The sequence below is a fragment of the Barbus barbus genome (genome assembly GCF_936440315.1).
Source record: "Barbus barbus genome assembly, chromosome: 21".
Taxonomy (NCBI): Eukaryota; Metazoa; Chordata; class Actinopteri; order Cypriniformes; family Cyprinidae; genus Barbus; species Barbus barbus.
This window is the reverse complement of record NC_136749.1, coordinates 26,655,899-26,678,889: the sequence shown is the minus strand read 5'-3', so window position 1 is coordinate 26,678,889 and position 22,991 is coordinate 26,655,899. Positions and strand designations below refer to the sequence as shown.

Below are 22,991 nucleotides of genomic sequence, written 5' to 3'. Positions count from 1 at the left end.
AGTGAGTGTGAAATGAACAGAGAGGCAGTGTGCGCGCGCGACAGAGAGGGAGTTGCGCGCGCTGAGAACGCTTTAGGATGATTTTGGTTTGGAAAGCACTTGGCAACAGTCGGACAGATGTCTATTTTTTGACGTGCTTGGCTGTACCTTGCGCTTTATTCATAATATGACAACACATAGAAATGCTCTGAACTGTTTTTAGAGAGAAATAGCGCGTAATGTTTGTTCATCAAGAGGAATATTGCGCGCAATGCGCAACATGGAGCAGCTCCGGTGGATCGCAAGAAACATGCGCAGATATTTTTCACACAGGGATGGCAGGTATTTTGCACACTACTGATGTATTTAAGTGCTTAACGAGTTTTATATTGTATTATGCTATGTTATATAAAATATCATATAGGCTAGGCCACTTTCATCCAGGGGGAAATCTGTGCTTAATGTTCTCTTCTCTGAGCGTGTGCTGATAAAGGAGGGTCCTAATGCATGCATATATTATGAAATCATACGCGGATAAAAAGGAAGCCACATACATCTTTGTACACTTATGCAAATGAAGTGGTGGATATACATTTGTTTTCTAACAATCTACAAATAAGCGTTTGAAAATAAGTCAGGTGTGACCTTGTGTCTGAATGCGTCACAGACGGCTGACACTGCTGAACATGATGACTTATTCCCATGAGACCCAACAGAGGACAGAGGAGGTGTACGCATTTGAATGTTTTTCAGCCTTTTAGTCTACTGTTGGGTGCGTAAATGACCACATGAAATAGTCTGTAGGCCCTTTAGATTACGTCATATTTTGATTCTGATTATTTTATTGGAGAGACCAGAGATTGTCGTTTTCATATTTCAGTTAGGCCCACTATGTTTTGAGTCTAAAGTTGAAAATAAACTGTTTTCCCCATTTTTTTTTTTTTTTTTTTTTTAATCACGTAAACCCTCTAATATTAGGACATTTTTTTTTCATTTCTTTCCACCGCACAAAAATCACACATAATAATTTAATCAACACAATAAAATAAAACTGGTAGCCTATACATTAAATTGAATTGAAGTCATAATTCCCCCAGTTCATTAATTAGACATGCACTTTCCTTTTCCTCAAGTAAAATGCTAAAGCATTGCTGTTTTCTTTAACATTTTGGCTGTTTCTTGAATTTTTTAGTTTTTTGTAGATGACAACTTCTCCAGAAAAGCCTTAGCATTTTTCTTTCTTTCTTTCTTTCTTTCTTTCTTTCTTTCTTTCTTTCTTTCTTTCTTTCAGAATCGTGTCCATATGATTGCCTCTCCAACTTGACCGTATGAATCTTCGCCAAGGTTTCTGGCTGATGGCGTGAAATGTCGCAGAACAAGACTCAAGATCTGTCTTCTGTCACAAGGGGTAAAGTAAAACTCATTAATGTTTATGTTCTCTTAAATGCAATTTAATACAACAGGAAAATAAAGATAAAGTAGCCTAAAGACTATCCCTCACAAGCTCGTTTTCATGAAATTCGATGTGGCGTCTAAGTCGTGTAGGCAAAAATAATTCATTAAAACGTAAACATTTTTTTCTAACAACACAATTTTATATAGCATAGTAGATGCTTTACCAGAGTCCGTTTCAAAAGTCTAAAATTAACTTATGCCTTTCTTGTCTGCTGCATTTAGGCTGTATGCACATTTTCTTTGCACAAAATGAATGAAATGCATTTAAGAATGCAATATAACCAGATTTATTAGTCAAATGATAACGTAGTCAGATTATATGGCAGTTTAAACTGATGATAGCTGTTTGTAATAGTAGGTGCTATACACACAATATGCATTAAGCAGTAGCAGTGTGCTATTTTTAGGTCTAAACTCAGTTTATGATCTTTTACTGCCATCTAGTGGCAGAGGAACATCTAACAAGAAAACAAAGTTCCTTCAAAGGTCCCTCCACCTACAGTTTACGTCAAAATCGTCAATAAAATTACGTCAAAATAAGCCTTTAACATGTTTATATTCTAACTATATCTTTAAGTTATATATATATAATTAATATACTAATTAATTGTTAAATATACAGTATATAATGAGTGTTATTGTAAGTCAAAACAACATGTAATATTTTTGATTGCTTGTATCTTTATTGAAACATTTCACAATATTGTACAGCATTATAAGTGTAACAGCATTCCAAAGACTGAATAATTAAAAATAAAAAGGTATTTTAATAATGATTAGGAAGGTCATGTGTTCCAATCCATGAGACATTCAAAAAGCAGACAAACACATAATTCAGGTACATTTATGTATATTGCAGTGCTTCATGGATAAATGTGAAACAAACACGATTATCTAGATGAACTTCAGCCATGCCAGACTAAATGTGCAGCACCCTACACTGTGCCACCGCACATATTTTTAATTTATCCAAAACAAAAGGGAAAATAGGAATGCAAAAAGTAACCTTCAGTTTAGGTTTCACCTTTCATATTAAAATATATGCTTTGATAATCTGTTCTATTGGCACTAAAAAAACACACAGGATATAATTAAATGCACACTTAAATCTATTACTAATGTGCCAAAAAGATGCATAAACGAACATTTCAGACCAAAATTTTGATCTTAGTTTGTTATTTTGCAACATTTATGAATATATAGATAGATACACAGATAGTTTCTTTAAATGATATATGTATTTTATAGAATACATTTGTATATACTATGTATTTATTCAGGAAACAAATTGTTCGTTATGTAGTCAATTTTCAATGTGACACTGCTTATGAGCTTTAATAATATTTATATAACCACAACCTATGTAGATTAGTGTGAAATATCTTGGTCATGTAGTGTTAAACTGAGGCAAAGCATGAAGAAACGTGATTGTGTGATTAAAAAACAAAAAAACAAGAACTAGATTACAGGAAATGACTCTGTACACTTCAGCATGACCTGCAGTCATCAAGAAGATAATGCTGCAGGTCGATGAAGTCTATTAGAGTAAGAGGAAAAGGCAAAGCACAAAGGCAATAAAGAGCGTCGGTTGTGCAGAAAGCTTTCACGATCACTTGCATCTCCTCAGCACCTCCTGCATTTTCACCTGCACGTTCCCCATATTCTCTTCCCACTCTTCGTTCCGAGATTCCAAATCATCCCCCAGGATGCCGTAGTAGCCCATCAGAGAGATGAAACCGATGCAGAACAGGTACGCAAGTCGAGTGCAGAGGTTTTCCATGACGCGCTGGTCACCCTTCGAATGCTTCATGTAGACGTCTAGGATGGGTTGGCTGAAGAGTTTGCGCTTCCCCATCACGCCTTCATAAAGTGTGTACATGTTCTGGTCTTCTTTATCATTCATGAAACTCTCTACGAAATCATCTTTCTTGCGTTGCACGTGCTCTGGTTTGGCCTCCACGATCTCCATGAATTTGCGGAACTGATTGCGAATGTTTTCTTCCACCTCGTGGTACTGTTTGTCCACCGTTTCCTTCCTGATTTGGAGCAGGGCTTGACGGTTCTGCTGTGAGATTTCGTCCAGGGCTCGATTCACGCTGCCAAACTCACGTTTGAGTTTCTGAATATCTTCATCGTCCACGTGGTGCAGAACCACCCGGATGAGAGAGCCAGCCACGCCGAAGATGGGATTGACCACTGCTGCTGCAGATGAGATGGTGGCCACACATTCCAGAACCTTCACTAGACCCCTCTTCAGCTTCTCTGGGTCATCAAATATCTCATTGTCAGCCATTGTGTCCGGAGGAAGACAGTAGGACAGTCTTATCGGTTAGTTCACCTGAAGAAGGAAACAAATCACAATCTTAAAGTTAAACAGAATTTCCATCAAAAATACGTATTTACCCATGCACCACTGTTACAAGAATATTAGGTCAGTCAGAGTTATTATAGTTAACTACAAATGAAACCAAATTTAAAACCATAAATTAAAAAAAAAAAAAACGTACTTGAAATAAAATTAACATTAACTGATTTTTTTTTTAATATACATATATATAGTTTATCATTTTAATTTAGTCTAACTTGGTGTATTAAAATAACTAAAATCTGAAATAAACAATAATAACTACATAGACAAAAACACAAAATGACAAACTTTAATATCAAATGAATTTGAAAACTGAAAATATAAAAATAAAAACTGAAATAAAATATTAATAAAAATATAATTATAAATTATTAATAAAAACTATAGTAGTATCTAAATGATACGAAGATAATACAGGGTTCAATAAGCTCAATCAGCATTTGTGGGATAATGTTGATTATCACAAGAATAATTTTGTTCCTCCTTTTCTTAAAAATAAAAAAAACAAGGTTACAGTCAAGCACTTATGAGGTAAATGTGGTCAATCTTTGGAGTGTTTAAAAGCAAAAATGCCAAGCTTTTTTATTTAACTCACATTAATTCTGTTAAAAGTTGCATATTATTTGAGTTGTAAATCTGTTGAAATTATATATGTTGATTTTCCTTTAGGTGTTATGTTGTCATGATGACTAAGTTGTAAAAAAAATGGATATAACATATATATATAAAAGTGATTTTTACACTAAAATCATGCTAACATGCATGTTAAGTCTTGTGGCTATACTTATAAAACAGCGAGTATATAATGTAAATGTCTAAGGATTGGCCTCATTCACTTCCATTGTACAGCAAATGCCTCAATGTAACCCGGAAAGAAAGAAGTGGAAATTGTAATCAGCATTATGCCATAAATGTTGTTAATTGAGCTTAACTTGTACTGAACCTGGAATTTTTCTTGAAATAATTTTTTTCAGATGAGACTGATCAAGCATTCTGCCTCTGAAACATCGACACAGTCTAAAAATGCTGGGTTAATTATAACCCAGTGCTGGGTAAATATTGGACAGAACACATGCCGGGTTGTTTTCAACCAACAGTTGGGATAAATGTTTAACCCAACCTTCTGGGCAGTAACCCAACCGCTAGGTTCGTACATATCTTACCCAGCGCTGCGTTGTATTTAACCCAGCATTTTTTAGAGTGCAAGTTTGCATCTAATGCAAATCAATGCAATTTCCACATTCACCTGCATTCTGCACTCACAATCTTTAATGTATTCACATCATGAATTGACTTGGCAGAAATCACATTTGGTCATATAAAATGACAAATAAAGAGACTAACTGCCGTGATATGAGAGAAAAAATAGATTCATTTATTGTGCAAGGAATCAGAGATGTTCCACAAAACATAATCAAACAATTATATAATAATTCATAATAACGTGGAACTCACATCAAAGGCTCATATGATATCGGAAATATTTTTTTAAAATTTATTCAGTCACAATAATGACCAAATCATGCTTAATATACTTGAAAATAAAATTTAACTGCGATATACAGTGTTAAGAACTTTGCACTACTTTAGTATTGCATTGAAAAGTTCATTGGCAAGCAGAAAAATATTCACCCATTTTACACCCCACACGATTTATTTAAACTTCCTAATTCAAGACTGCTTACGACGTTTAAACTTTCAGCATATGAAATGAATCATCTCAGCAATTGTTCAGTGCAATGTTCCCACTTCAGTTTTCCTCAGTGCATTGGTCCAGAACTTCTTGCATCTTGGCTTGAATTTCAATGACCCTCGGGCCCCATTTGTCTCTCACTTCATCCTCGTCATCTTCACTGACGGTGTAGTAGGCCATCAGCGCCATTAGACCGATGTAGAACAGGTGGGCGATGTGAGAGCAGCGAGCCTCCATCACCTTTTTGCTTCTTTGGCAGTTCTCCAGGTAAACCTGCAGGATGGGCTTCCCAAACAGAGCGGCATCCTTCACTCCACGGTAATACGTATCTAAGCTCAGATCCATCTTATCGCTCTCGTAGATCTTCACAAACTCCTCCATGTGACGATCCGAGTTGTCAGGGTCCAGCTTTACTCTTTCCAACATGGTGTTGAAAGCGTTGTATTGATGCTTGATGATTTCTTCGTGTTTACCGTAATTCTCGTTGATTTCGTCAATGCGGATCTGTTGCAAGGTCTGCTTGTTCTTCTCTGAGATGGTTTCCAGCTTCTCATGGATCTGTTTGAAGTCCTTGTCCTTCTCATGGTCCTCCTCATCCACGAGGCCTTTCCTGACCACCCCGACCACTGAAGTCACAATCCCAAAGAGAGGATTTATGTTGGAGGCGAAGGAGGAGATTTTCTCCACATAGCACAGCACTTTGGCCGCAGTCACTTTGATCTGCTGTTTTTCTGCCATAGATGGGTCTGAATCTTTGGTTCTTCTAGGCTTTCAGTCTTGGCTGATTCTGAAATGAAAGGAAAACATGTTAAGCACAGACCTTAATGATACTTCAACACTTCCTGAACATCATTCATGTTTGAAACTGGCATGCTTCCTTGGACATTTGATTTTAAATATACACCAAAAATGGCTTTGAAACTAATTTTAATTTAGAAATTGCTAGTAAATTTCACAAATTATTAGAAACGGCAGTAACACATTAAATTAAACATGAAATTTTGAAGCAGGAGGACTAAAATAGTATGTTCTTGTAAAATGTACTGCAATAACGTTTTTTACAGTGTAGGTGTTAAGTTTTTTTGGCAAAAATGGTGAAAGTTGTAGCCATTACAGAGAGGGCAATTCCACAATGTGACAATTCACTATTGTGACACTGAACTTGCAGTGTCTAATAAGAGAAATGCATTGTGGAATTGCCTTCTCTATTTATACTGATATATTATATTAAGTATAAATTTATAAATTTAAATTGATGTAAACTTTCATTTCATTCAAATATAATTCTATATTCTGAAATAGTTCAGTGCAATTCAAATGGACTATTTTACTTAGTATTTGTGCACATTTCGTATTAATGTATCATGCGGTTAGCTTATCAACATCAGTCTCTGTTGGAAACATTTGCGAGTCAGTTCTCCAGTACTTTTATTTGAGTAGCCCATGTAGAGTTTCCTAAATTGGTTACTTGTGAGGTTTCATGACCATTCAATTCTACCTTAAAAGATAATTGTAGGTTTTCTATTAGGACTATATTTTCTCTTTCTTTGACTGCAAAAGGTTGCTGTCCAGTTCTGAATCTGCGCTGTCCTGAGTGATAGTTTTCAACTGTATCTTTTTACCAAATAAGTAACAAAAATATGAACTTTTATACAAAGTTATATACTATAAAAGATCTAAGCCTATATACCAACATTCAGTTTATTTATAGGTCTTTGTGCTTTCAGAATGGACGTTCACTGGAAGTACTGACTCAAATGCACACATTATTTAATAGTAATCAAAAACCGGTTTGCACAGGAAAACAAACAGAACTTATCAACTGCATTGTTTTAGAATTACAAGCATGTTGTTCTTTGGCATACATATTAAACCACATGGCATAATGAATTATGTCATACTTGTGGTTTCGCTCAAGATTTCCTTTACTATAAATAAAAAGATTTTCTAAAAGCATTTTAGAATAAAATGCTTTATAACATAAAATGCCTATAGCATTCAGTTTATCTCTGTCGGTTTGGTAAAATAGGTTTCTAGGCTGAATGAATGGCAGGATGGCTTGTAAACAGGCTAATACAATTAGCTCAAGAGGGAGGTTAGATGAACAGCATCGTTCAGATACATGAAGCAGTAATATTTCATTTTCATGTCACAGGATGCATGTTTAGTAAAACCTAGAAGCAGGATAATGTTCTAAGCTACGGATCTTACCTGTAAATGCGTCTGTAGAAGCTCAGTTCCTAATGGTGCTGCTGCTGCTGCTGCTGCTGCTGTTTTTCTACAGGCAGCCACCATTTCACTGTCCAGTCTGAGAAACAGTCCCTCCCCTCTTTGTCATAGAAGGGTAGGGTGTGGGAGTGACTCATACTGCAGCAATGCTGATTGGTTTAGAAGAGGAAAAAAAGTATGCAGCTTTTCCGCAATCCCCTTTCTGAAGAACACAAACACACCCTGCATGGAAAATGGCTGCAATGCGTTCTGCCAAGTTCAGTTATATGGATCTTGTCACTTGTAGACAAGAATGAATAACTAGGGGCAGCAGATGAGTAAATTAGAGATCATTTGAGGAAATTCTGACTAATATTAATGTATGAGTCAAAATAGTACGTGTATATGTGGGGGAAAAAATAGTTTATAGGCCTCAGACATCAAACACAAGTGTGTATAGATAGTAAAACTATTCTTACAGTCAATTAAATGCAGTAATTACATAGAAAAGCTATATTCATTCCACTCGTGCTTCATGAATGAGGTGGTGAGTGTGTAAAAATTTACAAAGCAGGTATGTCTTGTTGTGGCTTTTCTGGTTAAGTGAGAAAACCCCACTGAAGCGTAAACAAAGGATGAATATACGGTGAAAAGAGAGGCTGTCGGGCAACTGTGCATGTCAGCTGCCATTTGAACAGCTGTAAGAGAGTCAAGTTCATGACAGATGTGTGCTGTGAGCTGGGCTTTGTGTGGGTTTATTTTGTAAATAGAGTGCTGGCAGATTTCATTCAATAGGTTACAAAATAATGTGCATTGTTGGAGGAAAAGGCCACATTTGAACTTTTTTTTTAACAAAGAATGAGTGTCGCTTTTAACCAGTTAAGACGGGAAAGTGAACTCTTACGTTGCGGTGAGAAAAACTGGATGTCCCAAATGAAGATCTCGTGTTCTTTCTTTCCAAGGACCTGGAAAAAAAGCAAAGAACTTTTAGTAAATTCAAAGACTCGTAGCAAAGCATATTAAGAAAGTTTCAGGTCTGTTATCTGATGAAATTGTAAAAATGACTACTGATAATCTTGGTAGTATCAGTTAGAATGTTATCAGATGTATTACACAGCGTGCTATCGTTTTCCAGAAATATTTTTTACTTTTCTTTTTGGTAGAGAGTGGTGAGAAAAAAAAAAAAATCTTATTCGCTAAACCCTGTTAGGTTTAAACAGTGACGTCAACAAACTATTGATGTTTTTTGAAGTCAAAGTACATTCTGGCTTATTAAATTATATGACTTTTCATTGGAATATTATGGTATAATCAGAAGCGAAATAGTATGGCCATAAAAATATATTATAGTTAATTTTTGTTAAAACTCAAAAAGCACTTTCAGAGAGGCAACAGGTTATTACAGAAACCAGAAGCCACATTTTCTCAGCAACTTCAGCTTCAAACCTCACAATTTTGACTATATACTATAGACATCTACCCCAAAAAACTTTTCCTGATTCATCCAGAGGGGACTGTAATTTTCATCTTTAGATTTTTTAAAAAACAAAACAAAATCAAGACTGTGACAAAGTGAAAGGGTTCCACTGACACCGTTTACAACTTAAAATGTGAACAAAAAACGATCATTTACCGCTTAAAGAGCTGTTAAAAGATATTTTGTGACATGTAAAAACTTAAAATATGGGATGAGAAAATGTTGATATGGCAACAAAAAACCCCCAGCAAGATGTAGTTTCAATTGATCAGGTTATCAGTTTTTATATGACTTCATGGCTCAATAAAGAATATGACTTTTCAAAAGCCAATATTATGGCATTATAACTCTGCAGAAGCATAAACATGGTTATACAATTTATTTTTTGGTACAGAGTGGAGAGGAATAAAAATCTTATTCGCTAAACCCTGTTAGGTTTAAACAGTGACGTCAACAAACTATTGATGTTTTTTGAAGTCAAAGTACATTCTGGCTTATTAAATTATATGACTTTTCATTGGAATATTATGGTATAATCAGAAGCGAAATAGTATGGCCATAAAAATATATTATAGTTAATTTTTGTTAAAACTCAAAAAGCACTTTCAGAGAGGAGGTTATTACAGAAACCGGAAGTCCACCTCTCAGCAACTTCAGCTTCATACCTCACAATTTTGACTATATACTATAGACATCTACCCCAAAGAAATTTTCCTGATTCATCCAGAGGGGACTGTAATTTTCATCTTTAGATTTTTTAAATAAAAAAAAATAAAATAAAAAGAATCAAGACTGACAAAGTTAAAGGGTTCCACTGACACCGTTTACTATTTAAAATGTGAACAAAAAACTAACATTTACCGTTTAAAGAGCTGTTAAAAGATATTTTGTGACATGTAAAAACTTAAAATATGGGATGAGAAAATGTTATGGCAAAAAAAAAAAAAAAGCAGCAAGATTTTAGTTTTTAGATAAGTTAGATAAGATAAGTTTTTATATGACTTCATGGCTCAATAAAGAATATGACTTTTCAAAAGCCAATATTATGGTATTATAACTCTGCAGAAGCATAAACATGGTTATACAATTAATTTTTTTGGTACAGAGTGGAGAGGAAAAAAAAATCTTATTTGCTAAACCCTGTTAGGTTTAAACAGTGACACATCAACAAATTATCGTTGCTTTTGTTCGAGATGAAAATGTTGGCATGGCAAATAATTGTCTGAACTACAACTTTTTACAACAATTAAACAGTGACACATCCACATGTTATCAATGTTTTTTTTTATGTCAAAGTACATTATGGCTCAATAAATATGACTTCACAGGAATACTATAGCGTAATTCTTCAGAAGTATGGCTGTTGTACAATAGCTGTAAACATAAAAGTTAATTTATGTTAAAACTTAAAAAGCACTTTTTTTAACAGGCCAGCATTGAGACTGCTGTATGAAGCTTTGGCAAATTCATGCACTCACTTGAGCAATTATCCTCAACCAGGGATGTTTAACATGTACACTTGTGGATGGGAGAAAATGTAGTAGTAGTTCTGTTCTAGTAGTCCTAGTTTATGAGAGAAGAGGGTGTGAATTAAAGTTCGCACAACAATTATGCCTTGTGATGTGACAGTAGCTGTAATGCAGCTGCCTTTAGGGGTTAAAACTCATCGAGTGCCCAACTGTTGCTTATGATAGGACTGTACTGAGAGCTTAGAAGAACAATTTATTAAGAAAAAGAAAAAGGGCTGCAACTCTAAATGAGAGCACATATTTACTGTTCTCATTTCCCATTAGAGACACAGACCCTTGTTCCTGATCCATCCAGAGGGGGCAGTAATTTACATTTTAAGATATCTGATTAAAACTGCAGACAGTGACAAAGTGAAAGGGTGTCATTTACTCTGATGCCCCCATGAGGACTAAAATTTAACCCTTTAAATGCTGGATGGTTTTAGGATATGAATATCAAAGTTGTACCTACATCCTCCATTCTACCGTTCTTTCAGTATTTAACCCTTTAGTTTATTCGTATGCCTTATCTTATGTAAAAAAAGGGATTCAAAATTATTAGGTTCATTTATATTTAATAAATTACACTTATTTAAATATACTTCAACTTCCCTCCATTTTCATGGACATATGAGACATATAACATCAAAAGATGAATCATTATTGATTTATATGATGATAATTGAAAGGGTTAATAGGTCATCTGCAGCAATGCCAGTCTAACAGCAAAATATTGTTATAGTTTTATAGTCTATATAGGTTTATATGGATGGGTAATCAAAATCTGTGCTGTGCTTTTACTAGTCCATGTCAAAAATTAAACGAGGGCCCTCTTAAGTGACTAATCAGAGACTAGTCTATACTATGCACTTAACTAGTCCCATACTCTAGGCTTAACTAAAAAAACTTTTAGTTTTTAAACTAAAAAAAAAGTTCAGTTTAGTGTTTACACTCCACACTCACTCAGTTCACACCAAAATCTGATCTCATAAAGGTTCCTTTTAGTTAGCAATACTAACCATAACTTTGATTATTAATTACTTAACTGTAAAGATGATTATTTTTCCTGCAGTTTTATTTGAAAAGAGTTTTATATGCTTGAACACAGTGATAACCAACACATGTGGAGGGAGTCAGGAAGTAACCCGTCCCAACAGCATTCGTTGCTCTAAGGAGCGGCCATCTTTAAAGCTCTCTAACAGTTCACTCAGAGTTGCTAATTTGTCAAAATAATCTTGCAAAATCACACAAATACACAATATTTATGATTTACATGCGTTTAGGACATTTAAATGTGTTTTATTCATCAAGCACCATCATTAATATGTTTCCTCTCTTTCTTTTCTTCAGCATTGCCTGCATGTCAAATGGGCCACTTCCCTTGGACAGGCAGCCAAGGGATAAAGACACAACAATTGCAGACCATCTTTATCAAGCTAAAGCACAACAAAACAACATCTTCCTGTGTTTTCCCAACCAATGTGAATATTTTAAAGAGTCTGAAGCCCATTTGGTGCAGTTCACTTCAGCCTGCTGCTGTCTGCCCTGTTATAGCTCCCCCTAGCTATAGCCATATTTCCTTGTTCATGCTAACCATGATATCTATTCTCACCCTATACAGACACCATGCCAAGACCAGTAAAAATCCATATACTGGCATCCATTATGGCCAATGTACATCCCAATGAGCCCATCCATCCATTAGTGGCCTGGCCATTGGAGAACACAGCTCCTCTTACCTCTTTAGATTGCTACCTCCCTCTCCAAAGTCCCAATCCCGACTGTACTTTCTTCTTCTTCCCAGCAAACACTGCAAAAGAGGCTCTTCCATTTTAGCTCAATATGGAGGGGTGTTCAAATTGGACTATACCATTTAAATTGGTGTAGAGATGGCCCTGGAGCCTCAAAAAGGGCCCTTTGGCCACCATATAATGCAAGTCTCCACTTGCTCCATTGTAGATGCATATATGAACCCCTATTGACCAGTCCCCCCCTCAAGCCACAGATGACCTCCCCCAATGACATTCAAATATTTCAGGCTTCCAACAGTCAGATACTCTATACAGAGAGTCGACTGTCACTTCTGGAGGCAGCTGAGGGCGCAGACATTCTCCAAACAGGCCAGCTGCCAAGCTCTGCCATTGGTTACAACTGTGCAAGCTATTCATGGGGGACTTTTTATCAAAATAAAGCTTTAAATAATTAATTAAAGGTTAGAATGAACCAAATGTATTAAAATGGGGGACTGAAATATGAGCCATCTATTGCATATGCTGGCACAGTGTTAAAAAGAACACCTTTACAATGGTGTCAATGCGTTTCCAAATAGGACACCTGTTTCTAGCTTTAATAAAAAAGCTATAATGAGCCTTAGCAGTGGAATTAAACATATATTTGAAGGTACACTGATCAACAGGTATATACGTATGGATTTGAATCATAATAACAATATGAAGCGCCTCTTTATCATCATTTCTTATGGCAGACATTTCCAAGCTACTGCTCCTTTAAATACAACAAATATGCTCTAAAATGAGCTGTTTATTTATCTCTTTAATGCATGAATCAGCATACAATAACAATAATCATCTAATAAAATGAGAAATTATAAACAACCCATTCAATTTCTGGGGATCATGCATCATATTGTGCTGTAACTTGCAAGTACTTTATTTTTGTTCTAGACATGCAGAAACACAAAAGCAGGCCGTTTTGTCTGTAAAATGGTGCAAACGCAGGATATGTGTTGTAATTGTCATGGCTAGAATATTCTGACATCTCAAAATATAATGTCTGCTGAAACTGAAAGTAACTCCTGCAGAAACATTTAGCTGAGTGCACAAAGGTGAAGTCACAGGATGAGTAGTATATAAGGTCAGAACTGTTCAAAAAGAAGACATCTGGGTATTGAAAAGCATATGTATATGCCTACACAAGGTTGTTTTTTATCTGTAATTGTATTTTTGCTCGGAATGTCTCACGTGTATTATAATATTTTAATATTTATCTACTAATTAATGTAGTTTAATTTCTAATGTCAAACAGCCTTGTGCTAGTTCTAATCCAGCACCAGGATAGTTTGTATTTGAAATAAATTGTGTGCATACATTAATCGTGCTAAGCACATTTACTACTTTAAAATCATTATTATTCCATCACCACTTTAATTCAGAATGTTAAATATATAGAAGGCATTTCAATTCAAAAGAGCAAATTAAAGTCCAATTATGTCTATGCACATGGTCTCATGTTGTGCATTCTTTTGGGAGTCCAGAAGTGCATTAAGCCTTACAACCCTCCCAATCTCCTCAGCCATCAAATTTCAATTTTTTAGCATGTCGATGAAAATCTTGTGTGAGTTCTATGGTGGTATTCCTATGATTTTACCCCGTTCCTGGTTTTTAACTGGGTACAACGGTGTTGTTGCAACACTCATTGGTGCAGTAGCGGTGTGTGCTTTAGTTTTAAGCATGCTTAGAAACTAAACTGAGTGAAACTAAATAATAAAAACGCTTACCGGCGTTGCACAAAAACTGAGGGAAAACGGACTATAGACAAACCAGACTATAGCCGTGGGTGGGATGTTTTGATAAAACAGCAATAGGCCTAACTGAGAACATTTACAAAGCAAAAAGTCATGTAAACTGCGCAATAAGCCTATCACTGTGAAGACTATCCAACATCTGAGTGTAGGATTATTTCCAGACAGGCATCCGTTAACTGCCCGATGCCACGTGTTGTTATCCCAAACAAACAAGTGCGGCATCACTGCAGGGAGGCTGCATGCGGCCTGTGAAATCTGATCTAATAAATCGTCTGCAAATGATTACTGGTGCAGTTATGATGCCAGGAATTAAGACAACATATAAAGGTACAATAAAAAACATAAATGTCAAACTGAGACTCACAGACAGGCTTAATGTTCATGGATTGCTTTTGCAGAGTTTGTTTATGCATCGCGTATGTCTTTCTTCTGATGGACGTCAGTACAGCATTAGGTTTAATATACGTGTACCTACTTAACCGTATTTTAGAAACAAATTTGTACCCAGACGTGAACCAAATCTCCCTTTGAAGATGTTTTCAGAAGATGAGGTCAGACATTAATTAAATTTGCGTGAACAATGCATGAACAATTAAATCTTACACATAAATTTAATCAAATCACCAGGCAAGCTTGCATTAAAGATTATTTTACTATTTGGTTGTTCTTTCTTTCCTTTGTTGGTTTTGTGTTTTTGTTTAATGGAAATCATGAAGGTTTCCTAAAGTTTTTTTTTTTTGGTTTTTTATCAGCTTCCTCTAATTACAAAACGTGTAAATATTTGAGCAATTAAAAAAAAAAAAAAAAAAACTATACTGGGCAGACTAATGTGCAATTTGTATGCTATTTTTTTCTGTCATATATACAGTATTGACATAAATCATAAATCTAGCAGATTACGAGAAGGTGTAAGTGTGCATTAACAGTGCCGGTGGGTGATAGACAACATATTAAAGTGTCTTCTGTGAAGTATCAAGTCTGACAATTTATTAATGCTTCATATTGGTTTTAAAACATTTCGAATACCCTTCAAGCTCCTGAATCAAATTGACACCCCCCACATAATTTTGTCAATAAAGCCAAACGACTGGATTAACTTAAATTTATATTCAACATCAGATTGCAGTAATAATCATAGAGTATCACTGTATTATGACACATGATATACTGTACTATGAAATGCCAAATAAAGTTTGCTCCACCTTATGTGCATGTGTCCATATATTACAAACAATATAACCACATTGATTTGAAAACTAAGTAAAAAAAGCCACATGTGTATGTAACATGATTAATTATCCCATATGGCGTGTGTCAGTGTTAATGCCTGTTGATCAAAACCTTTGGTGTACTTTACCAACACTTTACTTTGGTGATACTTTTTAGATATCCTACTTTTCATGACTGCACCGCAACCGCATGGAAAAAGATCATTTGACTTCTCATGATATGACCCATTCAGTGCTTTAAGTACTGTATAATGATATATTTAAGGACATAAATGGGAAATTGCTGACGGATCATGGGAGTGTGTTGGGTACTGTCCATGGTGCTGTAGCATTTCTGTGACTTCCTGCTTTTTTCTAGGAATTGTAGCCTATAGGCAGGTTTGTAGGATAGATCATGTAGTTTGTTTTTCTTTATGTTTGTTAGATTACTTAACGTTAAGTTACAGTTTGATTGTGTTATCCTCACACATGCTTCTAGTCACTGGAAAATAGCATGCACAGAAGTTTCTAGCTTTCTATTATGACACAAGCATATGTTGAAGGGACAAAAAAATTAAGTTTCGTTATGTTTTTCCAACACCTGAAGAAGTAGTAGAAAAGCCATTTTGAAACAATTACGTTTTAACTGTTATTTCTCTTCATGTAGCCTACTATAACTGAACGCGGTTTTACTCCAGTGGGTGCTGTTTATAACCAGCTCTAATCCATTCCTATAAGTCGTGTCAATAGCAGCAGTATTCCTACAAATAACCTGACTCTTGTGATACTCTTATAATTACACGATTTGGTCGTTTCTACGGCATATAACTTCTCTCTTCTTCCGTTGATCAGAGGCGTTGAGAAGTGTTCCGTCCACACCACAGCGCCCCCAGCGGAGAATGCTGTAAACGACCAGAAAATATCTTTTCATTTGGATATTTTTAAACTTCTTATATTTTTTAAGTTTTAAATTTAAATAAGGGACACGAAGGAGAAAGGTTAAAGTTGATTTTATCCACGTCAAATAAATGTTCAAACAAAGTAAAAACCGTCGGGCGCCGCGAGGTTCGCGCGTTTTTTGAGGTGAGAAGCATTCAAAAAGAAACGGAAAACTAAAAGCCATGAGTTTACACCGATAAACCTTTTAAACCTTAGTTAGCAAAACTACCCTGTTTTAAGTAGGCTATATGTGTGTGTTTTATAATCTACACGCGACGGTAGGGGGACACGTCCTTTTAAAAAGAAGATGAAGTAAAACAAACAGCCTTCAGATTCTATAGGAAATTTGAGAAAAAGATGAAATTGCAGCGTCGCTTATCCACCACAAGATGGAGATATAACGTTACATCTGACCAAACAGCAGTGGACACGAAGCTGACCAGCTCACTGTTTCAGGTTTAAACTCTTTAAACTCAAATATTGATGATTTCTATGTGTGTGTGTGTGTGTGTGTGTGTGTGTGTGTGTGTGTGTCTAAGCAGATTACTAGCAGTGCCTAAAGCTAAAGCTAAAGCTAAACACACAACAGATATACTTGGTACTGAACATGTGTGTTATTGTGTTACTATACATGAAGAATATATAACATCTGCTTCACTATGGCAGTCTCGCACACTAACACGAAGTTTGACAGAGTACTTCTGATAAATATGTACATTTCAAATTAAATTCATCCTTATGTAATTTCAAACCTGTAGTAAAATAATGAAAGTGAATGAGAGAACAGCTCCAAAATGTACTAAACTTGTATTAAAATTTATATGTATTTTAGTAATTTAATATAATTTTATTATTATTAAGTATTTTTTGGAGCTCAACAGCATCGTTTCACTTTCATTGTGTGGAAAACAACATGGTATAGTACCTTTGTGTTGGGCAGAAGAATAAACGTCATAATGGTTTGAAACAATACGAGGGTCAGTAAATAAATGTACTTTTTTTATTTTTTTGGTTGATTATTTCTTCTATAGATTCAAAACACGCCAGAAGCCTCATTATTTACAAATGTTTGCGCAAATACAAATCTGAAACATCACACTTTCCCCCGTGTTAGTGCTGGTGACACTTGTAGTTGGTGGAAGTGTTGGTTTTATCAGAGGACGCAGTAGCATGTCAGAAGGTTTTATCACTCTCGAGGCTTCACGTGGTTGTTCAGTGAAGTGACCCGGATTCTAAAGCAAAGTGGTGGAGGTGTTGTGGAGTGGGAACAGGGGTGGAGGGGGGGCTGGTATGATGAGAGTGGATTAGAGATGGAGGTAGGGGGGGATATGGGTGATGCAGTTTTGCAGCTGTGCGTGTGCTTCTGTGTCTGTGTGTGATTATACGGGGGGCAGGAAAGGTTCAGAAGTGTTGGAGCAGAAAATCTCTCTTCTCTCTCCTCCTCCTCTTTCTCTTTCTGTCACCGGGCCAGACGTAAAGCAACAGCAATTTGTGCGATTTCACAGCTCACTGGATCCCAAAAAAACTCTGACAGCCTTATACCGAGAAAGGAAGAGAAGCGAGGAGAAATGGATGATGTTATGAACTGAACAAGGGGAATTTGAAGGACCGGGGAAAATGGAAATATGTGGGATGAGGAAGACTACAGTGACTATTACAGTGACTTGTCGATTTGTTTTTCTTTCGATCCAAAGTGGTGACCCGAAACAGCACTGAAATTGTACACAGAAACAAAAATATTAATTGAAATATTAACATTATAAGCATGTCAGCCGATTCTATCTATCTATCTATCTATCTATCTATCTATCTATCTATCTATCTATCTATCTATCTATCTATCTATCTATCTATCTATCTATCTATCTATCTATCTATCTATCTGTCTGTCTGTCTGTCTGTCTGTCTGTCTGTCTGTCTGTCTATCTATAAATTTTTTTTGCATGATTTGATAAGGAAAGTTCAAAAGTTTGGGGTCAGTAGATTTTTTTATTTTAAGAAATTAATACTTTTATTTAGCAAGCATGAATTCCATTGATCAAAAGGGACAGTACAGACTTTTATATTGATGTAAAAAAAAATCCTGAAGAAATATTAAGTAGCACAACTTTTTTTTAGCATTAATAATAATATAATGTTTCTTGAGCAGCAAATCAGCATATTAGAATGATTTCTGAAGGATAAGTTTATATCTCAATATTGTGAGTTTTTATCCAACAGTTCTATTTTTTTAAGAAAAAAAAGTCAGAATTATGACATAAAAAGTTGGTTAACTTTTTTTTTTTTTTTTTTTTTTTATCCCATGGCAGAAACAAGCTTCCAAAGAAAATAGTTTTAATTGTACAAATATTTCACAATATTGCTGTTTTTACTGCATTTTTGCTCAAATAATGCAGCCTTATAGTGATTATAAGAGGCTTCTTTGAAAAACATTTACAAATCTTACTGACCACAAACTTTTGAACGCTAGTGTATAAAATGTCTAAAAAGATTCTGCAGATTTGTTTCTACATATTTTTCTTTTGTGTCCTCCATTTGTGAGACTTGTGCTGGTTTAAAAACTATACAATGAGCTCAGCATAAAATCTGAGCCTGAGGATCACCTAATCCCTCAATCTCTTCATAATCATTAACTGCTCTTTGAGCTTCTATTTGTGTGGCCTTTTCCTTTATCTAATATTCAGAGATGTGTCACTGTTAACCCCAGAAAAACCTCTGAAGCCGTTCTGAATGCATAATGCTGTCTCCCAGACAATTACGGTGTTTGCAGACAAGCGAGCGAGAAACTTGTGCAATAATTGAAAAGGCATTTGCCAGGATGACGGAGCACTTAAAAGAACCGCCTCTTTAGAAGAGGAGCTCAAGTGCCCTCAAGATAAGACATGTCACCTGAGTTCTTTGTCTCGAGGGCTGTAGGACATCTGGATAGGCTTTTAAGGTCAGTCATGGGACAGGAAGCCCCTTTAATCCCTCCCGCTGTAAAGTGAGGAGATATTCCTTGGGTTGCTGAACAGTAGCTGCACACAGTCCTGTCTAATCGCAGCACATCACTTTAAAGACTTGGAATACTTTACAATGAAGATAAGATGGCTTTGTCAAAAAACAGACTGAAATTTTATTCAAAATTCGATTCCTGAAGAAATGACTTCTAAACACATGTACATTTAAGTATTGTTGTACAAAATGTACTTATAAATAATTCAAATGAAATGGAGATTAATTTTATCTTTTGCATACACAAAAAAAGTGTAGGATTTTCCTAGATATTTGGTGCAACAAATATGTACACTGATTAAAACAAATAAAAAGAAAAACTAATAATTTGGACCAAACAACCAATTAGTAGAAAAACTAAAATTTGTAAAAATGTTGAAAATTAAAGCATATTTATTTATATAGCCTATATTCCATTTAGTAGCCTAGTTGACTGACTTTCAAATACAATGCTGTTATATGCAAAATATCTGAAATCAAAGAAAGTTATTAAAATGTTCTTAAAATTCACTAAATTGCTTGAAAAAGTAAAATAAAATAAAAAGTAGCAGAAATAAAATAAAATAAAATATTTAAAACTTTCTAAGCTACATTTCGTATTTAATTTATTAACTTGATGTACTAAAACAAAAACTGAAAATAGATAATTAAAAATAATAAAAATTAAATAGGTTGGTGCAGTTATTATTAAAATCCAGCCATACACTGAAAAAAAATATTTGCCTAGGATTTACTATGAAAATATTTTCACTCAGAAATTGCTTGTAAATTTCACAAATAAATACAAAGAAATGGCAAGTACTGCATATTTTCTTGTAAAATGTACTCTAATGATCATTGTTTTATAAACCTTTGAAAAATCATTTATTTTTATTTTTTTTACAGTGTATGCTAAAAGTATTATGAAGAATAGAAGCAGGTTTATAGATAAACACAGGCTCTTTTAGACATGCTGTGTGGGCCCTGTTTTCTCACATGAGCATGAAATGACTGTGTTGGGTGAGGGGTCAAGTGAAGGTGGCATCCCCACATTCAGCCAACTGGAAAGCTTGGAGTTCAAAGGTCATTGAAAATATGCTCGATTGCTTGACTTGTCATACAAATCAAATCAGCTGCTAGCTGTACTAGCTGTTTAAAATGACCGAGCCTATTAACAGAGCAGGACAGCAGACGGCAAACCGGTACCACCAGTCCAGAATATCTGTATCTTCATTTTTTTTAACCTTCAGATATTTTCAGATGGAGTAGATTTTATTATGCTACACTGATTCTGGCTTAATTTTATATTCCCTTTGTGACTTTGACCTTGTCTTCCCCGCTATTTGTAAGACTGTGATTTATCTGTCAGATTAATTTTGTTGGCTGCATTGAAATGTGTTTAAGATAGAGGTCACTCTTCGGGTCAGAGATGGCAGCCAATAAATTGAAGGGGAAAAAGAAGAGAGAGGGTGTTTAAAGCAAATTGTCGCAGGACAGAATAATTGAAAGTATTGCATTTGCACAAACATAACAGCATCTCTGAATTATTAAACAGTTTATGGGATTATAGGGCCTGTAATTGAGTTTACAATTAAATGTGTATTAAACACAACAATCAATAACTTTGCTTCATAGTAAACATGCATTGCAGATGTGTATTAATGTAGGACTGCTGTCGCATAGGCAATGTGTCTTTAGAATAGTGTGAATTTCAATAAAATCAATAAGTGTTTTCTTAAAGCTCTTAGCTGGCATTCAGTTTTGCATGCCTTGCAACAGCTATATGAGAGCTATCCACATATATATTTATACACAAAGTAAGCACATCTTTCATCAGAGCCACATCCAGCAAAGTACCAGCAAAGCTGCAACAAACACGTTCATTGTGCATTTCTTTTTAAATATCAGTAATAATTTAGACCAAACCATTATTGCTTTAAATGTATAATGCAAAAACTAAAATATTACAATGTTTAAAATACTGAAAATAATTAAGCCATGACTATTTTATATCATTGATATATTATTGTAGTTTTTATTGTTTTGAATTCATTTTTATTTTCATAATTTCCTTTTTCATTTTGATTTTTAAAGTTGTATTAATTTTCTTGTGTTTTTGTAATTGTTTTTTTTTTTTTTTTAAATGTCTATATACTTTTTTATTTCAGTTTTAATTTGAGTTATTTTAGTACATTAGTAGCCTATAAACTAAATGAAAGTGATAAACTGATAGCAACTAGCTAAAATAAAGTTTATGCTTTTTATATTTTATCTTATGTCAGTTAACGTTTTTTTTATTTCAAGTAATGGAAATATTTTTATTTTAGTTTTAGTTAACTATAATAATCCTGCGGAGTTCATTTATTTATATATACTAATTAGTACTAGGTATATAATGCTATGCATTAAATAATTTGATGTTAAGACACAAAATTGCTAAGAAATCAAACAAACAGTTTACTTAAAATTCGCTAAAATATTAAAACGTTTATTTTAAAATGATTATTATATTATTCAGACTTTTATCAGAAATATTATATTACATTATTCAAACATTTATTAGAAATAGTATTATATTATAAGTACCAATACAACAACACATAACCATAAAAAGCAGTATTAACTGTATTTTTGTCAAATTTAAAATAGCATTCATGGAGATGAATCAGAGTTTTACTAATGAGGTTTAAACCAAGGATCCTATAAAAATAAATAAATTAGTAAAACACTCAAATCACATTTAGATGACTGCAATATTCAAAATAGCATAATTCCATATCGGCATCAAAATCAGTATGAAAATATAATAAAAAATATGCTATAAATAATAGTAATTTTAAAGCAAAGGATGAGGAAAAATATTTACTTTTCAGCATATACTGTAACACAGTATACTGTATGCACAGTTTATCCAAGAATTTATCCAAGAGCTCGATGGGCAGATGAAAAACTCCATCTCTATGGAGACCCACGTGGACGGCCGATCTTATAAGGCAGCTGTTTATGACTCGTTATTTACAAGCCCTTTAATCTGGCCAATTTCCTTGCCCTTGGCAGTGGACGGGTCTATGGGTCGCTCCGGCTGAACCCGTGCCGCTGGTCATTCATCTCCTCGTGGGCAGCTAATGTGGGGCAGTCGCTGGAGCGAAAAGCTGTCAGGGCTGTTTTTCATTCATCGCCCGTTTTCCCGCATACATTTCAATTAGAGGAGCTTCGGGATGCTACCGGTCTGCCGAGGGAAGCTCTGGCAAAGCCCTCGTTTAATACTCCCATCTGTAAGATAAATATTAGCCCGTCGCTACCCGTATCGATTTGCACTAAGGTTAAAAGCTTCGAGGACCTTGGCTTGAATATGGGCTGCTCGACATCTTCCCTTCACCCCCGCGGTCAGATCGGGTCTGATCAAGACAGTTGAATCCTGCTCCTTGATTTCTTCCCCCATATGTGATTAAATGCTGCCTCCCTCCCCGTCACCCCAACCTTAACCCTGGACCTCTCCGCTCCCAGGTCACTTAACCTTGAACCCAATTACAAGATAAGGTTACTTAAAGGTGACCCCCGCTTTGCTTTACTCAGCTAATAGGACGGTTGAGAAATGCCCGGCGCAGCTGATACGCTTCTAGCTAATTCACAGGGGTT

The 22,991-nt window shown here is 35.1% G+C and overlaps 1 protein-coding gene and 1 long non-coding RNA gene across 3 annotated transcripts; one reads left to right on the top strand and one right to left on the bottom strand.

Moving 5' to 3' along the window:
• The first annotated feature begins 9 nt into the window (after positions 1-9).
• Positions 10-15,437, top strand: LOC306887079. The gene is made up of 3 exons (XR_013785658.1): positions 10-321; positions 1,271-1,387; positions 12,039-15,437. It is a non-coding gene; the product is annotated as an uncharacterized lncRNA (long non-coding RNA).
• LOC306887071 (protein rapunzel) lies at positions 2,103-12,500 on the bottom strand. Of its 2 annotated transcripts, none has more exons than XM_079444552.1 (3): positions 12,428-12,500; positions 8,608-8,668; positions 2,103-3,772 (listed from the first exon to the last, which is right to left on the bottom strand). In XM_079444552.1, exon 3 carries the CDS (start codon positions 3,725-3,727, stop codon positions 3,044-3,046), a length of 684 nt encoding a protein of 227 aa, XP_079300678.1. In that variant the 5' UTR covers positions 3,728-3,772; positions 8,608-8,668; positions 12,428-12,500; the 3' UTR covers positions 2,103-3,043. The 2 variants fall into 2 exon arrangements, with proteins under 2 accessions (XP_079300678.1, XP_079300679.1); XM_079444553.1 differs by lacking the exon at positions 2,103-3,772 and adding an exon at positions 5,156-6,282 and having other exon boundaries at positions 7,707-8,668.
• Positions 15,438-22,991: the final 7,554 nt, after the last annotated feature.